The sequence below is a fragment of the Rhagoletis pomonella genome, unplaced genomic scaffold (genome assembly GCF_013731165.1).
Source record: "Rhagoletis pomonella isolate Grant_MI unplaced genomic scaffold, Rhpom_1.0 Rhpom_scaffold_00005, whole genome shotgun sequence".
NCBI classification, from domain to species: domain Eukaryota; kingdom Metazoa; phylum Arthropoda; class Insecta; order Diptera; family Tephritidae; genus Rhagoletis; species Rhagoletis pomonella.
This window is the reverse complement of record NW_023458559.1, coordinates 78,066,253-78,086,968: the sequence shown is the minus strand read 5'-3', so window position 1 is coordinate 78,086,968 and position 20,716 is coordinate 78,066,253. Positions and strand designations below refer to the sequence as shown.

The following is a 20,716-nucleotide window of genomic DNA, read 5'->3' as shown; positions in this document are numbered from 1 at the left end:
GCGACAAAGTGGTCTAACGATGCGTTGGTCCAGCGATAGGATGCAAAGAACAAAACAAAAAAAAAAACTTTAGCTGGTCGGAAGCTGTGGAAGTTACGGTCATTTAAGAGATTGCTTGGTGGGGGGATTCTGGGGTTGGCTGACTGCTGTATGTTTTGCTTTTGGTTTTCCGCTATCCTTGACACTTGTTTAGTTACACTTTGAATTGTACATACTTACATATATACATATATATATATATTTACTTACTTCACAGAACTTTGCGCCATATCGCGGTGGCGGTGAGTCACAAAACCGATAGCGATTACGCGTGCCACCTAGACAATTCGTCGAGCATGGTGTCCATTCGCTCCACGGTCCCCAGCCGCCAGTGTCGGAGTCTGTCATATCGACAGCAGGAAAATTGAGACGAATCAACAACAACGATGATGCAAAAGCAAACGCCGCCATATTTCATTCCATCCATGCAATGTTGTAGAGTGGCGCACAAGTATTGAGACGTCATCATAATACGCCGCATTCCAAAGCAGCCGACGAACGGATGAAAGATATAAAAAGTAAAGAAAGAAAAAATCGCATTAATAATGGAAACTATGACACATGCGGTTAGTTTTCTCATTTTTTATGATATTGCTATTACTTTATGTTGTTATTGATAAGCATGCGGCGATGCGTGGGCGTCAAGTGCGCGGGACGCCAATCTAACTGGGGCGATTAGTGGATGCCCATAAATATAAAATATAGTTTATATGTATGAATATGCGACTGGTATTGCAGGCAAGGATGTTTAGTGGGTAGTCGCTTGGCGCTCCAGAATATAGAAGACAAGTGTTTACAGCAAATATATGTACATTGTTGTATTGATAATACCACAGACCCAGAGTCTACAAATACTACGCTGTGGGCGTTGTAAGTTGGCTGCTACACAACATTTGACAATAAAGAGCGTATAATGCAACATCAGCAACAAGAATTTCACAAAGCCATCAACCCCTGGGGGCAACAGGCATATCCAACTGGATTGTGTATGCAAGGATATAATCGTCGATGCCGATGCCGATGCCGTTGCACCCTCAAGGCGTATGCGCGTATTAGTGCGTTCTGTGCATGCCCTGAATTCACGAGCTGTCAAATAGATAGCAATATAACAATGTGCTAGCATTCGCACGCAGACATGCACTCACTCGTATGTATGTACATATACAATGAATCAATTCTTTAAGCGATTCCTATTGTTTGACTCTATCCATTATGACCCATATTCGTTGGCATTTATGAATTTCATGTACTTGTGTTGCCAAGCAAATATGCAATATTACTGCGGTCTTCATTACATAGCGCCAACGAACTGACAACAAGCATATACATGCATAAGCAAGTGCACATTACGTAATTAAACGCGAGTGCCTACACATTTCATATGTATGTATGTACATACATGTTCAGCGGTTTATTCAAATGTGATCTAATGTCATTCAAGTCGAGGTCGTTATACAATTTTCAGTACAAAGTGATCATAGACACTGAATGTACTACACATATGTACGTATTAATGTACTAGGCCTTAAGTTAAGTAAGTATATGGATTGATTCAAAATGTGGAGCATTGTTTTCCTAAAAAGTATTAAGTAATTTAGCTTAAATTACTATGACTCTAACTGGCACTAGAATGTCAATTGATGAAGACTGAAAGCATTTTTTCTACATAAAATGATGGCTGCATTTCAACGTTTCAAAACGGCCGTTTTTATATTTCCCTTTGTGCAAACTTGACTGTTTAATTCAGCTTTTAACTATCGAATCTTCACTCTCTCTGAAAATCTGCATATAAAACCATGATATCCCATTGGGCCGCATGAATGAAAACCTGAGCACGTGCTAGAGGATGTTCAAAATGTTGCTGAATCTTTGAAAGACCAGATCATGCTCTATGCCTGAGCATTAGGGTGGGCAGGAAATCCAATTTTATTGAATTTTTATTGTTTAATTATTGTGTGTTATTGTTTATTAAAAGCAAAAAATATGTTTCAGTATGCTTCAAAAAATCTGTGCTTAAGATAAAAATTTACGGTCAATATTTTAGGCTCGCCCTAGTTCATCAAAGTTCAAGGTGTTTAAATTTTGTTTTCTTAGTTTTGTACATTAATATAATACTGAAAGGTGAAATACTAACGATCAGTTACCTATTTTACAGAAAATTTTATTTCGGTCAAAAAGGTAGTGTTATCAAATTATTTGCAATTAATAGTTTCTCAAATATTTGCAATTTTCGTTAGAAAGCCGGTATTTATGTACATTAACGAAATATTTATGGGTGAAAAATAAATAATACTTAAATTACTAATTACACTAATACTAATATACTAAGTATACGAGATTCAATTCCTCATAAAAAAAAATTATAAAGAAAACAAAATTACATTAGGCCGTATGCATACAAATTAAGCTTTTGCGTTTTCTTAAATTCACATACCTTTCACTTAAATTTATTTGAAGTTCACATTTTGAACAAATCGAGTAAAAGGTCTGTTTGTTATAAAATTTTTTCAAAAATTAAATTTCAAGTGTTATTATTTAAACGCTACTATGTACGTACTTATATTGGTAATGACGAAGACTAAACAAAATATTATTTTGCTAATAAAAGTTGTTTTTAAGACATAATGAACCATATATATAAAATTTCGGATTTTCGGTCCACCCTAATGATCATCTTCTAGTATTAAATACAACAAGCTCTTCAACGTGCACAGGGTTTTATTCATAAGGCCCGTTACGCGGTAAGCTATGTAATGATATGCTCTGATATGATATTGTGATGTAGTACACAGGGAAAATTTCAATCAAAAGAGACTGGTTCGTATAGATGGCGCTGGAGTCGGACTCCCTGAAAGAAATATTCAGGTTTGGACGTTATTTTCCACGCCAAATTTCAGGCAGCAACCTCCCACACATAGGGAACTTGACCGTGACACTCTGATTTTACAGTTGCCAATTTCAGGATTTCAGGATTAGTCTAAGCTTATGTCGAGGCAACTACGACTCATTCGGTTTAAAGGTTTACTGAAGTCTACAGCGTATGCCCACCACGAGGTGCAGCTAAAAGAAAGTGGTAGTGGATGCAAACGTGTACCTGTTAAAATAAAGTCAGCATCTTTTGTGCGCTTAGTTTGGGAACCGCTACGTAAAATCGAATTCCAATTAAAAGGAAAACGAAGCCCCGGATGACACCCCCTATTTTAATGATGACCGCGACAAACTTTAAAGGACTGTGATTTGAGAACATGCACAAGGTTCGGAACCTTAAAGGGAAGTTACCTGAGCCCAGCTGGTTGATGTTCTCAGGGTGGACTAAGGCTGACATCACCGCCATCTAAGGAACCGCGTAGGCCCTTCTGGTGTCTACTATAGCTACCATGTAAGGGTGCGCTACTGGGAGTAGTCTCGCTTGATTTTATTTTTATTTTTGAAAATTTTCAATTTCGGGTTCATTTTCGCCCCAATGGAAGGCGAGGAGTATGTGGCCAAACACCTCTTCTATGAGCGCTTAAAGCGGACTTAAGATAGAACCAAATCGATAACGTTGTATTAGATGGAAAGCATGGTTCCGGCTTTTTAGATGGGGGGACTAAACATCGCCTCACCAAAATAAGCATGCGCTTCTGCGGAAATTGCCACAGGACAGCACGCCACCGTTGCTTTGCTGAAGAGGTACTGCAATGTTGAGTTCCGTGAGGCTGAGTGCTATCTCCACCGCAATATTGAGGACGGGATTACACATTGTAGAACCTGCTCTGATGGTTCGAAAAGTAACGAAAAATCGGAATCAGGAGACTACCGGTTACAATATTTACTTTCTTTTTGGCTATTTGCAATCCTCAAGACCATAGGCTACATTGTGGACTACGTTGTGGAAATTACGCAGATAGGTCTTTACATATTGAGAGGCAAGCTGCACTCAAGGGATTGGCCAGCCCTGTCACTGTTTCCAAACAATTACAACAGTGCATGTCTAGACCATATTATGTTGCAAAACATAACGAACTGGTTTTACTCTGGGTGCCAGGTTATTCAGGAGTAGATACTTGGTGGACAGTTGACCATTTGGCAGGAGAAGGTTTAAACCAGGTATTCCTTGGTCCACAACCAGTTATAGTCCCATCTTTGGCTATCAAAGTCACAGGCAGATACTGGATGAATATTTCGCCCCGCAAAAGCTAGTGGTTGTTGCTAGGTATTTTCTTTCATTGAACATATGGGATTGCACAAAACTTGTGGGACTACTGACTGGTCAGTTCTCGTGGCATATAGTATGTATGCGATGTGTTGAGAGATGAACACTTGAGGTCTTTAAGAACCAACAAGGGTCGCTGTAAGAAACAAACATGGATGATTTTTAAATGGATGTTTCTACAGTTTTGGACAGGTTTTCCACAATTATTTTTATTTTTTTTCTTCAGCGTCTGGCCTATTAGTTTCGACAAACAAAAGTTTACAAATCTTTCAAATAAGTTGCCTGTATTTTCTAAGTTTTACGTACTTAGCGCGACAGTTTTACGCAGAAGCCCAACTTTACTTTCTACATAATTAACTATAGATTTTGTCTGATTGAGTAAGGTTGTACTTACCGCTAACTGGCAATGTCGGCACGCAGTCCATCCGTACATCAGCTACTGCCCCGGAAATAGCCTGGCTTACATAGACGAAGCAGTACTCCACAAATTTCTCAGTGAAAAGCTCACAGCTAAAGTAGAGCGAATGATGACTCTTCACCACGCGTTGTTCAGCCACATAGTGCAATGTTGTAGGCGGCTTAAGTGACGCCACATCCGCGCGCAATTTTGCAAAAACGCGCACCCGATCGCCCTGCTCGAGTATGCAAGACGGATATTCATATAGCACACCAATACCCGTATGTGGGTCGCAGGGGAAAATGCTACGCGCGTAAACATTAAAAACAAACTTATCACTCCAGTCAACGCTGAGAAAGCGACGCGTAATGGGCACATTCGGCGCCGGCACCATCGGTCGCAACTGCACTGCGTAATTACCGGCCAAACCAAAAAGTTCGCAGCCCAGATGCACGACTTTATGCTTGGGATAGCCACGCACTTGTTCCATATACAAGATACTCGATTTGCTGATGTTTTGTGGCAACACTTCATTGCAGTTACGCTGCTTGCCGCAGTAGATAAGCTCCAGCCAAAATTGCGGCAAATCCAGTGAGTTGCTCTCATGCCATGCGCGCTCACAATTCACCTCCGGAAAGCGCAACGTCACCTCAACCGGCTGCTCGGGGTAGGTGCGCAAGCGTGTCGGCTCCACTTGCATGTCAGCGCTGGGCCATCGGACGTCGAGTGTTTGACGCAAGCGCTCATCGACGACGGGCATCAACGTAGTCGTGGTCATCGTGGGTAGCGGTTCATGAGCACTGCTATTGACGTTAGACACGGTCGCGGTTGATTTTAAGTTGGTGACAACCTGCATTTCGTAGAGACCACCGCGTGTGAATGTCTGACAGGGCACGGATATTTGTGTGACATTGTTTCGCGGATCGGGGAAGACAGGAATATTCTGAACAATTTCTTTACGCTTGCGGTGCAACACCCTCGTTGCAGCAAGCTGATTGTGGGTGTCATTAGACGCTGATGGCGTTGTTACTTCCGCACTCGATATGCTCGTTAAGCTGCCATTGAACTGTGCACTCTCCATGGATGACGCATATGTGGCTGTATCATTCCTGGTGGTCGTCTCCATAGTATCCGCAAAATCATCAATGATTTTACTAATTACCAAAGTGCTTGTAATGGTATTCTCCACAGCACCCAGACCACCAATGCCACCACCCACTTGACGAAAACTCATCCCATCTAATGGATTCAGCGTGCGTGCTGTAGTCGTTGTCGTTCGGCCCGTTGTTGTTCCTGTCGACGTGCTTTCCACGTTTGCTCCATCAGCCGGCACTTCATGGCCGCCATCAGTCCCATCTCCTATCACGCCCACAACACCATTACCCAGTGCAACGGCAGCCGCCACATCTTCACCGCTGAATTGTATCTGCACATGAAGATCTCCGCTTAAGGCAGTGAATGAGCTTGGGGACATGAGACGACCCTTTCGAATGGCGAGCACGTGACCTTTTGTTGGCGACAATGCAGACAATGCAAAATATTTCCAGCCACAGATAAGCATAATGGAAAAAAGCCAAGCAGCATGAAAGAAGTAGAACAAAACAGAGAAAATAAGAGGTAGAATATGAAAGAGATTTCGTACAAAAGCTGTGGGCGAAATGTGAAAAGGAAAGCTGGAAAAATTATAAATTGCTGTAATTTATTTGGCTTTACAGTTATGTCCATTTATTTATTTCTCTTTCGTTTGGCTTTTATTGCTGTTTTACATTTTGTTCTGGTAATTTTTTTGTTATTTGTTCGTAAATATGTGTTTTAGACTAGGAGTCTATTTGTGTATATTTTTATCTAAATGTGTATGTGTGAATGTGCTTCAGCGAATGTATGCATTTATCATACGTACATATGTACATATGTATGTATATTTTACAACTACAAGAGCACGCAGAGAGCATTATGAGTAATTGTACTTCGCTAACAGAGTATTCAGGCAATTTCCAAGGATAACTTAGGTACGTACTTTGGACTACAGGTAAGTAAGCTCTTGGCGAGTGATGCGACGTGACCGGCATTTTCTAGATGAAAAATTGTTAGCAATCTTGTTGCAAAATTTTATTAGTAGGCAAGCATACACGAATTATGGGTTTTCATAAATCTGAAGCGGAATTAGTTTCAACTAGGTGCGCACGCAGGAAACAAGTGGGTGGGGGTATAGTAAAATATGACTAGACGGAGCGAGAATCTTCTACAAAGACCTCGACAATTTCCTAGAGGTTTGGAAAAAAAAATTTGGTGACAAACACTCAGGTTAGTTAGGTTAGGGCTTATAGAAGCTGCTTAAAACGTGCAAACCAACCTGTTCGGATCGCAGGCTCGTAAAAGAAGACAGATAAGCAAGAGAACCCTTCTTTCGGTTACTAAGCAAACCTGGATATGCAACAACGAGAAAAGATCTAATCTTAATTGATCGTCCCATTATCAGTGCTGTATTATTTCTCGGCACTGCTTAATGAGAATACGCGTTAAGCGGATGGGCTACCACGCGCACGACTTCTGCTATAGCTGCATGGTAGGGGAATAGGTGATGCATGTCAAGCGTTTCCCCTCCCACTGCCCGGCCCTGGTAAAAATATGTTTTATATTTCTTCATTTCTTTGGCTGATCTGTATTATGTGGATATTTGCATCAACCAATTATGTTTTCTTTTCCTTACACACTTCCTTTTGGCCACATACTTACTAAAGGTGCATTCTTTTGCAACCGAGCTGCAAAAGAATACTCGCTCAAATGATGAAATACACGCAAAGAAGCAACACAAACTCGGCTATTTATCCGAGTTCAGCCAGGTCGGTTAAAAAAAAAGCGACCTCAAAGGGTAGTGTTGTTAAGGGAAAAAACTGCTCCATTGTGAATTCGCTCCATTGTGAATTGTTAATGGGAAAGTGGAGAGGGAAATTATTGTTTCCTTATGTGCGTGACTTATATTTTAAAAAAGTATACATATTACGCAAATACCTCGCATAATTACTCATTTAAATTGGTTTTTGTATCTAAATCCCGTTAAACTAATTACATGTTTCTTGCCAGCTACCAAAAAGGGTTGCTTAAATAGCTAAAGCGAAATGTTATCCGAGTTGAGCGTTCTTTTGTCACTCGCTTACAAAAAAATGCACCTTATGTACATATGTATTTCACAAACAAAGTCGTATGTAGTATGTATGTTGGTCCTTTGTGCAGTGCTCAGCGTACAACATCTATACAGATCTACTCGAAAGAATTAAGGATATTTTTGTAAGTACATAAATATGTACATTGTTTTTATACTCAAGTGCTCCTATTAAGTGTACAATTACATGCAACGTATTGTGTTTAATGCTGCTGCTGTGTTATTACTGCATTCCTCGCAGATGCAATTGCTTTATTTATTTTTTCATTTATTTCTGTGGATATAGTGTGTAGTGTGTACGTACATAGGTATATATGTATACATATGTAAGTGACTTTGCCATTCATTCGCTTAATTTGTATGTATTGTACTCACTTATGCGGCATAATAGCAAAATTATTGTTGATATTATAATTTTCCACTTGATTCCTGCTCGACGGCGCGTGCTGCACGTTGACTGCCATTGCCTTTTGTCACGCTGTTTCCGTTGGTGTTGTCTTCCCAACATTGATTCAAGCACGAGTGTTTGCTGCAATTGTTGGTTTGGTTCCTGAATTTGCTGTTGAACATTTTCCTCGTCACAGGCATTGATATTGTTGTAGTTGTTGTTGATATTGCTGTTTCTGCTGTCATCACATTGCTCCTCCGTCCATTTGTGGCATTGCTTATGCGGCTTGACAGTCAGCGCGCACATTATCCTGTGCTGTATTGGCGCCACAGCTGCCAACGCCGACAACGCCGACACCGCCGCTGCTGCTGCTGCTCTAGTGTTGCACAAGTCTTTTGACTTGGGCTGTGTTGCAGATGTTTTCGCGGATGGTGAGACTACAGCGATGCTTCTGGCTTCTTACTTCTTGTGATTACTCTTAGCCTTCTTCTTAGGTTCTTTTACTTATCCTTCAACTTTTTAACTTCTTTGGCTGTTTAATGCTTTGATCTTTGCCGTTGTCCATCTTTCGGCACTTCTACGTCTGGCTACTATACAACATTGATGTTGATGTTGATGTTGTTAGTTTTCTTGGTTTATTTCCTACTAAGATTATGCTGGCGTGCGCCTCTTTTTTATTGCTGTTGCTGGCGGGTTTGTCCTCGTACTTGTCTTGATATTATGGCCCCAGTGTTTACTCTGATGATTCGATTTCGCTGCTAGTACCAACTACAACACAATTGAATTTTCCTCTGCTACTAAACCTACCATTCTTGATGTCATTATTCCTCGTAACTTCTGCTGGTCATTTTTTGTTGCTGCGCAAACTTTTCGTTCCAAAATTCCACCACTTCCGTCCCTTTCCCAATTTCTTAGTGGCTTCGCTTTTCTGTTTATGTGTATTTGTTCACTTCCTTTGGCGTTGCGGTTGTCGTCTTTTCGGCTCCTGCCCTGATTTGCTAATGATACAACTTTTCTCGAAATCAACAAATCAACAAGATTTGTAAATAACCAAAACTATGAACTGCTCCAGTTTTGTTGAACTTCTTTTCGGTTGCGCTTTCAATCTCCCTCGTCGTCCTTTTTCTATAGTTGTTTGCTGAAAGAAATGAATGAAACAAAGAAGACGTATAAATACCAAATGGCAAGCTTATAAGTTGATTTGTAATTTATTAGCGGATATAAGCAGATTACTTATTGGCTAAGTGCTTGAGATTTTCTTTCTTTGCAATGTAGAGAAATGAAAAAATACCCGCACTTAATATATGAATGTATGCATTGTGTATGTAAATATAGAGAAAGGAAAATACTTATGACCTGAGTGCAACTTCACAGAATTATAGAAGAGGATGGATTTTTCTCAGGAAACATAAACTTTTGTGATCAACCAAGAGCAAGATATATTTGCTGGCTACTTCCTCTCAAGGCGATTATTTTTAGTCTTGATAACCCTTTTGTGGAAGATAAAACTCAAGATAAACATATTTTCAATTAATTTTGGATTTTTTCTGAACCAAGGACCGCGTAAAACATTTAATTTTGGGTTTTTGCCTAGACCACAAAAACATCACCAATTGCCTCTTTGTGTACGAATTTATGTATGGCAGTTGTTCATCCCAAGTGCGGATGGGTCGTACTACACTTTATATTTCCGTTGAACCTCAGTATACTACTCCCCAGTAGGGGACGTTCACAAAGTGGGTGTCTTACTGATTCAGGATCCTTCTCATCTCTGCAGCTCCTGCAGAAATCATTGAACGGCACTCCAGGATACCTCCCTGGAGTGATGAGACTGGTCAGTAGACCCATACCTAAGCAGATTTCTCCTCCGATCAGAATAAGGCGCTTCCTGCAGTGGTTCGGTAGGATGAACGACATTTGTACTTTTGACTTTTTGAGTTAAACGAGGGCTGCAAAATGTTCACATCTAGAATATTATTTTCTGAGGTCCACTTCAAGCGTATACTGGACCCTCAAGACTTTCACGCAGAACTTTGACTCTGCGAGAGATGTTCTTCTAACTGATATGTCACAATGCCGCGGCACTGTGCATCGCGGGAGCGCTTAGATTCCAATGAACGGCTGGTAGATTCACCATAGTAGAATTCAATTTCAGAATATTTGGGCACAGCTCAATTGGGGCGGCAAGCACGGACTACATGGCACATAGCTTTAAGTGGGAACGAAGCTTTCGTACAACGTTTTCGGAGGAGGAGGGTTGGCGCAAGGAAATGAAACCTAGCCGTAGGTCTCTAAACATTTTCACGGACGGCTCTAAAATGGTAACGGGAGTGGGTGCCGGGATTTACTGCCGGGAATTGAACGTCAGGCGGCCAGTAAGATTACCTGACCATTGCAGCATATTTCAGGAAGAGATTTTCGTACTGAGGATAGCAGCAGATCTAGCCTAAACCGAAATGATAATCAACTCAAAAGGCAACCTATATATAGTCAGCAAGGTGGCAACTAAGGCAGTTACCTCATATAGTATTTCATCCAAAAAGGTCTCTCGCAGCCGGGGAGCCATTGACAGGCTAGCCGAACATCTATTGGGTACCCGGCTACAAGGGGATAGAGGGTAATAAAATAGCAGATGAGACTATCAAGAAAGCCACCGGCCTGACTCTCGAACAGACAAACTACATTCGTAGACCACTTCAACATTTGTTCAGGGCTAGATGAAATGAGTTAACCACCTGAAAATCTGCAAAAATTATGTGCGAAAACGGCGGAATCAACTATGCTCCCTTCTTGTTACGATTGCCGAATTGTTACCGGATTGCTTACGGAACATTTTCCGGTGGCTGCTCATGCACAAAAAATGGGTATCACCAATGTGGACAGGAGCGGGAGACCAGGTAAACCTTGGAACATCTTCTCTGCCGATGTCCTGCACTGTCAAAAACACGACTAAAATGCTTGAGGGCCTACAAATTCGAGAAGTTAGAGGACATCTCAAAAGTAGGACTGAAATTTCTACTGAAATTCGCAAAATGCGTTAACATCCTTGTGATGTCTACTTTAACGCGTAAAACTGGGCTCTAACCAGCAACGCTTGCGATCCACAGGTCTATTTGCGGCTCAACGCCGGCCAGATGAACCTATCCAAAGTTCTATCAAAAATATTAAAAGACGTTTCAAGACAACTTAAATTGGGAAATTGTTAAATAACAACCGCTATAGAAGTACCTTGTTACCTAATACAGGATAGACAATCACATTAGTATCTATGTACTATGCATGTATTTGCTGCTGATTTATGTGTACATGTACTTATAAAACTATTCATTCCCTTAATTTATGGCATATCCTTTTTTCGTGCATTTGATCAAGGCTATTAATTTTTTATCTTAGCTCGTCAACGATGGTATTTTTTGTTGTACTGTATTTTTATTAGATATGTATAATTATGTACCTATGTACATATCAATGCACGCCAATTCGAAAACTCTACCCAAAAAACGGAAACCCTTTTTTTCTTTCATCTCCATTTCTTTCTAAAACGTAGTAAATACATATGTAAGTATCGAAAACAAAAAGAATGAAGTCATTGACTTTGCAGTAAATTCGAAGCCGTTAGATTTTGTCATCCTTCAACATTTCTTTTTGTCCTATTTTTTGCACATATTTCCTACGACATCCGTTTGTCGGTTTTATTTGCAATAATTTGAATAAAGTCTGAATGCTGAATCATGGTTTTAAATAAAAAGAAGAGATTACAAAAATTTAGAACTAAGCTACTTTTTGGCACTCAGCCAGGATAACAGGCTCATACTTGGGTTAACCACATAATGGCTACACATATGTACACAAAATACGATTGCTTGTAACTAGCAATACTCAACGGAGTAGAGATTTGAGTATTTGAAAGCTGTGAATCGACTGCAACAAAATTGCCTGGAAACACTTGTAACACATGCAGCCCATGGGCACAGTACGAATATTAGGCTGTAATAAGAATTTTACCACATGCAAATGCAGTAAAGGACACGTGCACAAAAGCCAAGCAAGGGTTTATGAATTTATTCATGTCTGACATATGTTATTCTCTAACTGTAATACAATACGAGTATCTAATCCAAATAAAAACCATAACTGCTCAGTTGGAGGAGGCAGCGACAGGCAATGTGGAGTAGTTGGGATCGTACAGTTGCCAGCCAGTGCTTAGCTTACTGCCCAGTAACCCTACCAGGAGTTACTTATCCGTATACTAAATCACTTCAAAGTGTGGTGGTCATTGGCTACAAGGCATTTTTACGGCTCAAACAAATGTCTGGCATGCAAGAAGAGAGCCATGAAAAAACTAATTTACTATTGTCCGGTTGTGCCGAGTAGGCCCAAAAAAAAGTTGCAATGGAAAAAGTACCACATTTTTTTTGTCACAATATGTTGCTCTTTGTATTGTTGTTTTTGTAAAATATTTAGTCATTCAACTGAACAGCCATAAAATGGCAATTTGTCAACAATAAAACTGTAAACAAAACTGACGGACAATACCATGAATGTACACATACATAAATACATACAATGTATGTACAATGCACATTAGGGTGGTGCAAAAAAGCGCGTGAAAAAGTAAAGTCGGATTCTGAATGCTCTCACACCTAGGGTTTTTTTTTGAAATCGAAAAATAGTTAAAGGTCGCTGGAAGATGTCCATGTATTCTATAGGGGAAAAAAAAGTTTTTTGCGAAAATGGTATAGAATTCTTGAAAATCAATATTTTTCGATCGGAAAACTCTGTTTCTCTTCAGAAGACTTCTGGAAATAGTACCAAATTGTGCCTCCATAGCACTTTATGGGGTTTGGGGGGACCTATAAACATAGTTGATATTAGGAAATGGTTAAATAAACAATAAGTATTAAAACAGAGTTTTTCGATTGAAAAATATTGATTTTAAAGAATTCTAAACCATTTCTACGAAAAATTAATATTTTCCCTTATACATAATACCTGAGTATGTTTGTTTTTCGATATAGAACAATCCTAGAGGGTGAGAGCATTATAATACCGACTTTACTTTTTTTTGACCACCCTAATGTACATACATATGCATGCATAAATTTTGCTCAATTTAATGCTCTTGGCCAAATTGTGTTGTTTTTTTCAAACACTCTGTAAACTAACAATTTTTTATTAGTGCTTTGAGGTTATTTGTTTTCTGGCACAATTTGTATGTGAGTGACAAAATATGTAATGGTATTCAAGGCAAAGGATGTTACCACACAATTTGGGTATTTTTTCATGCCTTTAAGAAGTAAAAGAATATATATGAACACCTATGCTTCTTAGAAAATGAATATTATTTCAATGCAGGTCAATCATAGCTGAAAAAATCTAAATTTGGTCTTACTAAATGATTTTGCGCACCTAGGATGCGGTCGCCATCAGTAAATTCATAATTTTGCAGATGGACATTTCCCGCAGTGCGGACGTTTTATTCGGAGACACTGAAGAAAAATATAACGGCATAATCCGATAACCAGACAGAGCACCCACCTTGTTTTATAAAATGCAGCATAAAAAATTATATAAAAAGTTGCTTTTTATTTTTCACAAATTTTCTTTAAAATTAGATTAAAATTCAGCTCCTCCGGTGCCTATAAATAAGTGAAGATATTACTTAGCTCGAACAAAGTGTGGCTGTGCAAGTGAAGCGGAGTATAACATACTTATGTTCATAGGTATTTAAGTACATTCATATTATGTATTCATGTTTCTAAATAAAAAAAAACTGAATATAGGTACATTAGTTTTATGATATTAGGTACCGCAAGCGGTGTGCGACGATAATCGAAGTGGACCCATTGGAGCATGCGAAATTGTGCATTAAATCGCATGACATTAAAATTTTACTTGGGAATTTGTAGAGCAACAAAAATTCCACCGGGTATGACGTGAGCTGGAAAGAAAATTGGCGGAAAGCGTTCTTAAGAGATGTATGGTAAACGAAAGCTGATGAAGATGAAAAAATTTAAAAAAATATATACCACGTAAATTTTTAAATTTTTTTGAACCTGGTGAAAGAACTGAAAAACATTAACCACAATAAGGTACAAAGCGCAAAGTGGAAGCAGCAGGAAAAATTAAAATTTGTATATTGTATTTTACTCTGTTTCAGTCATTTGCCGAAATAGCCAGTTATTCATTGATTGCCGCGCGCACAAAATATTTATATACATACATATGTATGTATGTACATATGTCCTAACTACTTTTCCCACTGTAGATTGCAATAAAGCGATCGCAAATTGAACGAAAGCGAAAAAAGCAGACGAAAAAAATATTCAGAAATATGGTTCAAAATAATAAAATAAATGAAAGAAAAAATAATGCAACGCTCGAATAAGCGCATGATTTGTACCTGAACCTCTTCCCGATCAGCGAACGTGGGACAACTTTCCACCGCCCTCCGTTCTTTGCCTCTCCAGTCACCACCAAAAGTGAAATAAAAGCCACGCTCGTACGAATATTGCACGTAATCAAAATTGTGGCAGCCCGAAATTTGGGGTTTCGCATCGCAATTTCATTCGCCTCGTTACCCCTTTTTTGTGGCTGTCCATACAATGTATACGCGACAATCATTAATTCGGCACAACAAACCCACCCAGCGGCGGCACTTGTCTGCACCACAATCAGCACCGTAGCAAAAGCGTATCTGCCTGCCTCCGCTTCCACACAGACGCTATGTGAAATTATTTTGAATGGTTTCGTTATTTGCAACCCTTTTTCCGTGTATAAGTTCCGGACCTTAACGGTTTCGGGTGGGCGGGCAGTGTTTCATTGTATTTATGCCGGTCATAATTGTTGCGCTACAAACTGCCGACTTGCCGATTACCTTTCCTGTTTGTTACCTCAAATTTTGTGTAAAAGGCTGTTTAGGTAGTGCAGCTTAGGTAAACTGAAATTTGGCGATGACTAAGGGAATTTATTTGCCATTGTTTTCAGAGTTTTTTTTTTGGTAAATACATTTATATATATTTTTTCTATTTTTTGTGCTAGTGATGCATTGCAAGTCTTGATTATGTGTATACACCTACATACATATGAATGCGTGAAGAAAAAGTTAATTAACTTTGTTGCTAAAGCGAAGCGGTGGCAGAGTGGTAGCCTACGCCGATAATATTGCCATTACGCCTACAAGAAAACAAGTAACCCTGTATAATCTCAAGCAAGACCTTTTAAATAAACTCTCACGATGGTGCTGCAAGCGTGATATGAGAGTAAATTCCACAAAATTAGAATTGGTGCTATTTAGCAGGAAACACAGCTGTTTATCTCTCGGAAATGTCACTTTAAATGATGCTACACTGCAGAGAACTGATCGGGTTAAATATCAAGGTCTAAGTCTGGATAGAAAATTGGAATGGGGACTTAGCGTCGATGAAAGTGTTCGCAAAACCACTACCATAGTATACTGCTGCACCAGGGCTATTGGTAAAAACTGGGGTCTAGAACCCAAAATTCTAATATAGATGTACAGCGCGGTGGTAAGACCAATTATTTTCTACGGCGTAGCAGTTTCGTGGGATACTCTCAATAAAAAAGGTAAATGCTTAGAAAATCGACAAAGCTCAATGACTGGCTTCTCTACTAATAACAGGAGCCATGAAGGCAACAGCCCCCAAAACGCTCAACGCGTTACTAACATTTCTTCCGATGGATGGCATGTAACATTGCCATTAGGTTTAGCGCGACCAAGAAAATGGACGCATCCACATACCGGTCACTGTAAAATTGTCGACGAACTTACTGAGTTTCCTACAACCTGATTTATGTCTAGTCCTCAAGGGAGAAATGATCGATGGAGTCAGGAATGTCGCTGGCTTCAAACGAATTTGTTTAATGCCGCCGATGTCTTAACAAATACTTACTTCTTATTCATTTGTGGTTCTAGGTGGAAATTTAAAACATACTGCTTTAGTGGTCACCTGCTCTCTATTTCCTTTGAAAGCTCTATACTGAAATTGCTCAATGTTTTCCGCATATCCGAAAACAAATTTATTTTCGTTGAATACATTCATATGTATGTACACGCAAACTGGTTTTGTGTCAATACTAATAAATTACCCACCGCACAGGTGGACCAAACTTTTCAACGTCCACCTAACATAAATCAAAGCGGGCACATTCACGTAACGAACTGGGTCCAATTAAAATGCAACCCAAACTGTGCAGATTTCTAATGAAAATTTCGAGTTTTGACGAACTCACACAGTTGCTGATTATGTAAACGAATATGAGTGCATATGCAAATATGTTTATGTAAATTCTGGTAGTATTACGTACGTAAATGTGCGCCTACACGCAGGTCCAATTAAACATACAGTCAAATAAGGATATTTAGTACCTTTGTTGTATATACTTATATGCGCGTAAATAAGTTATACAGAGTTGTGGAGGTGCAAATTGTGTTAAAGGTGTGGGTCAGGTTTGTTTTCAACTTTGTTGTTGCCTAATTTTTGTTGATGTATTCATCGAAACCCAGTTGTGTACTCATTGGACTGTGTGTAATTTTGTGGTATTTACGTCTGCCGTGTATACTGTAGGTTGGCTGCTTTTAATGCGATTTCCAGCGGACGTGCGATATGGTGCGTTGCACCTTCGCACCCCCTTACATACTTCACTGGGCACCCATTTCCCTTGAACTACCCCGTAAATCAACAAAATTTTGCGGAAATGAGTTGGAATATATTTTTAATTACTCCTCATTAGCGATGTGCCAGCAGTCAAAATATTACCACCCACACATAAACAATGAGCGAGCGAAGACAGCCGTTTATGTTGCTTACTGTTCATACCCGCTTCCCCACGGTGCCACATTTGCTTAGCTTATCTTAGCGATATCTTTAATTGCCAGCTGTGGCGGTTTAAAAGCATTTTTGTTGTTTTGTTCTTGTCATCATGACACTGTTATTGTTGTTGCAGCTGTCGTTACCTGCCACTTTGTTTTAATGTCAATGTTTCTTTTGGTTTAGCATCTACTTTGCCTTAGCTGTTTTTTTATGGCGGAATATGCACCATCCCTTTTACCAGGTATAGTTATTACTTACTTATGTATGTATGTATGTATGTATGTAAGTATGTATGAATCTTGTTGTTGTTTATACTGTTTTGTTGATGGTTTTCTTTAGGACCTATCGTCTTTTGATGTAATAGGCTTACTTTATCGCCTTCACAGCGTTTTAAGTTTGGTTTTGTTGTTATATTTATACTGGCAACATATTGAGGCGATTCAATTTTAATTAATTTCGTGTCATCTGTGCTCAAAGAAAAGTATGAAAATAAAATGGAATACGATTTTTACGCTTTAGAAGAAGATTTCACAAAGCACTAAGTTTAATCCATGAATACAAGCTCTTTTGCCGTTGCCTACCCAAATTAGTAGCAAGAGATTAGCCAAGTTAGCAAAAAGAATAAATTTTTCCCAAAAGCAATAAATAAGAAATCATCCATCTGAAGTTGATGAAATTTGGTTTTAATAAGGTATGAAATAAGGATCATGATTAAAGGAACGTCCGGAGTCCGGCCTCTCTATAAGGAAGGTGCCTCTAGCCAATTGATGGATATCCTCGTAAAATACAAGGCCGACAGCACTGCAATCCAGGAAATGCCGTCCAACGAGAAGTCGCGGAAATTGGGTGAGCGAGTTGTGATTGTGTATTGACTATAAACGAATTGCACCGATTCGTATCAAGGCTTTATAAAACAACATTAGAAGGACGAGCGCTGCCCTTGCCACAATTTTGTTTGGAAAATTTGTCATTTTAAATTCTAACAGGCTGAAAATTTTAAAATTGGTCGGTGCAGCCGGGCATATGCCTTATAGTTCATGGCAATTATTCTACTAAGGTTTTTTTGAAATGAAGTAAAATAAATTAAATAAACAAATGAACCGGCAATTTTCAATCAGCGACGTAAAAAAACCATACAATTTGAAATTATTACATTCCATGAAAACATGTAGGCTGCGTCGAATTCGCCATTTTGATTTTTGTAAGATTTGCCATGGAAATAGTTGTCAGTAACTCAAAAACTATTATATTGGCATTTATTTATGGTCAGTGCACTGTACATCTAAGAAAAACGGATTTTCCTGTTTCTATTGCCGTGTTTCATATACAGCGACTTAAACAAATGACTACGTGTTGTTTTTTTTTAATGTGTATTCGTAATATTTTTCGAGCAAAATTTTTTTTGTTATTTTTTATAAAAAATACCGTCCAGCTTTAACCAAACAGCTATAAGTCACAGTTTCAAACTTTATACAAAATTTAGGAAATTCAACAGTGAAGTTTTATAGCCCATAAAATTTTAGTTTAAGGAAGTGCAAGTTTCAACCGGCTAAAAAATACCGTTGGTTTTTGATATTTTTTTTTGGGGATGTATTTTTGCACTTTTTTCTATACAAGTATGAACTTCTTGTGAAATAAAATGCGGGAGAGCGTAGCAATAAAATTTCAAAAGATCAACGCCACCTATTGTAAAACAAACCGCAAAAACAGTCTCACAATGTAAATTGTGGGCTATAAAACGGCATACCCAAAAATTTTCTAAATATTCAAAAAAAAAAAGTTGAAATTTTGATGAACATTTGCTGAATTTTCCTAAATTTTGTATTAAGTTTGAAACTGTGATTTATATGTTTTTGGTTAAAGCCTGGACGGTATTTTTATAGAAAAAAAATGAAGCCCGAAAGCCATTACGAATATTAAAAAAAAATCAATAGGTGGTTATTTGTTTGAGTCACTGTTTGTAAATATATATGCTTTTTGGAAAGTGTGTGGTAATAGACCATTCTTTCATATAGAATAAATGAAAAGTGACGTTGTTAATGCAAATAGACTGACAAATATTGACACTTCCTAAAGATCTACACACTTGCAAAAATTCACATATATACATATGTATGTATGTAAGAACACACACAAAAACCAACAAACACTTTTTGTCAGAGAACTCGAACAATATTCAAAACCAAGCAAGGCGGTTAGGTTACAAAAGTGGTCGTTAGATGCAGATGAAAGTATGTTTATGGCCGCTAGATATTCCTTTTCGCTGGCGCATTTATCATTCTCATATTCGCTAGTTAACCCACATAGGAATATTGGAAAATATAAGCAATACGAATTAAAACAAACAAATATAAAAACGAAGGAAATACAGTGTGCGACAAAAATATATGTAGAGGGAGTTTTTCGCAATGTATGCAACATTTTTTTATTTTTATTTCTTCTCGTAAATTTTTTGTAAAAAATATGGGCTATACTACAACAAAATACATAAAAAACACCATAAATTTTTTTGCGAAACTCAGGAAAATTAAATAAATTTGCATAAAAGCTTTCACCTTAATACCTTTTTTTTAATTAATTATGCTGCTTTGTTGTATATTTAACTTTAGTGTTTAAGTGCAAGTTTAAAGTTTCTAAAAACTCCCGCTAATTTTTGATAATTTTTTTTTTGTGACGGCGCCACACAATTTCTTCCATACTTAGTACTTATATTAGAAATTTTTTTTTTATATGGAAGAAAGTGCATGACATAATCAAAATTTTTCTAAACATTCTGAAGTTGAAAGTTGAAAAATTTATTTAATCCTCCTGAGTTTTGCACAAAGTGAAGAAATTTTATTTTTATGTTTTTTTTTGTTGTAGCGCGAACTATGTTTTTATAAAAAATTAGCGAAAGGAAACAAAAGTAAAAAACTTTGCATAAATTGTAAAAAATTCTCTGTACGCAGACTTTTGTGGTACGCTGTATGCATATATATATACATTAGAGCGGGTCAATTTGTATGGGAGATTTTTTCGAATATGCGTATATATTTAGCACAGAAGGATTCTCCGTGTAATTCTAAGCAAATTTGCCGAAGAAACCATGGATCCAAAATCTATTTGGAGTTTGCCAAATTGCGAAAACAGGTGTCTTAGCATTTTGCTGTAGTGTTGTAAATAAGTGCTTAAATTAAAAGAAAAAACATGCTTCAAGAGGTTTTTTGGTATGAGGAATCCAATTCTGCACGAATATTTTTCCTAAAACTTCCACCAGAGGGTGCAACAATGAAAATTTTCACATTTTCTTTGAAACCTATTTTCGCAATTTGGCAAACTCAAAATTTATTTTAGACCCATGGTTTTTTAGGCAAATTTCTTTGGAGTTACACAAATGCTATATGCGCATAGTAAAAAAATTGACCCGCCCTAATGTAGATATATGTATATTGAAAGAAATGCAAATCCAAACTCGGAAGCAAATGCACAGGATCTAGCTATGTAGGTATATCTATGCGTCCAAGTGTATACCTATGTGTACAAATACATACTACGTACATATGTATGTAAGTTTGTGCATTGGAAAACACAATTGAGGGATCCATGGAGCCACATAACAGCGATAAATATTGAAGCAGTGTCAAGTGTAGCGGAGAAGTCGAGTAGTTTTGCAATGCATTTTGCTTTCCGTTTTTATGTAATTGCTTTGTGTTTGGAAACA

The 20,716-nt window shown here is 38.2% G+C and overlaps 1 protein-coding gene and 1 long non-coding RNA gene across 7 annotated transcripts in view; both read right to left on the bottom strand.

The window, feature by feature from the left end:
- The window catches only part of LOC118739644, a 260,844-nt gene that overhangs the window by 42,401 nt on the left and 197,727 nt on the right, over positions 1–20,716 (bottom strand). For 4 of the 6 annotated variants that reach the window (XM_036471088.1, XM_036471090.1, XM_036471089.1 and 1 more), the window contains one exon: positions 250–380. In XM_036471088.1, the coding sequence (XP_036326981.1) occupies positions 250–380 (131 nt within the window). Of the gene's footprint in view, positions 1–249; positions 381–4,628; positions 6,138–8,169; positions 8,792–20,716 lie in introns of those variants that run through there. The other 2 variants (XM_036471087.1, XM_036471093.1) reach the window with 1 other exon arrangement.
- The window catches only part of LOC118739646, a 13,943-nt gene continuing 2,404 nt past the window's right edge, over positions 9,178–20,716 (bottom strand). Inside the window, exon 2 of the long non-coding RNA XR_004993039.1 lies at positions 9,178–9,320. This is a non-coding gene — a long non-coding RNA (uncharacterized LOC118739646). The remainder of the gene's footprint in view (positions 9,321–20,716) is intronic.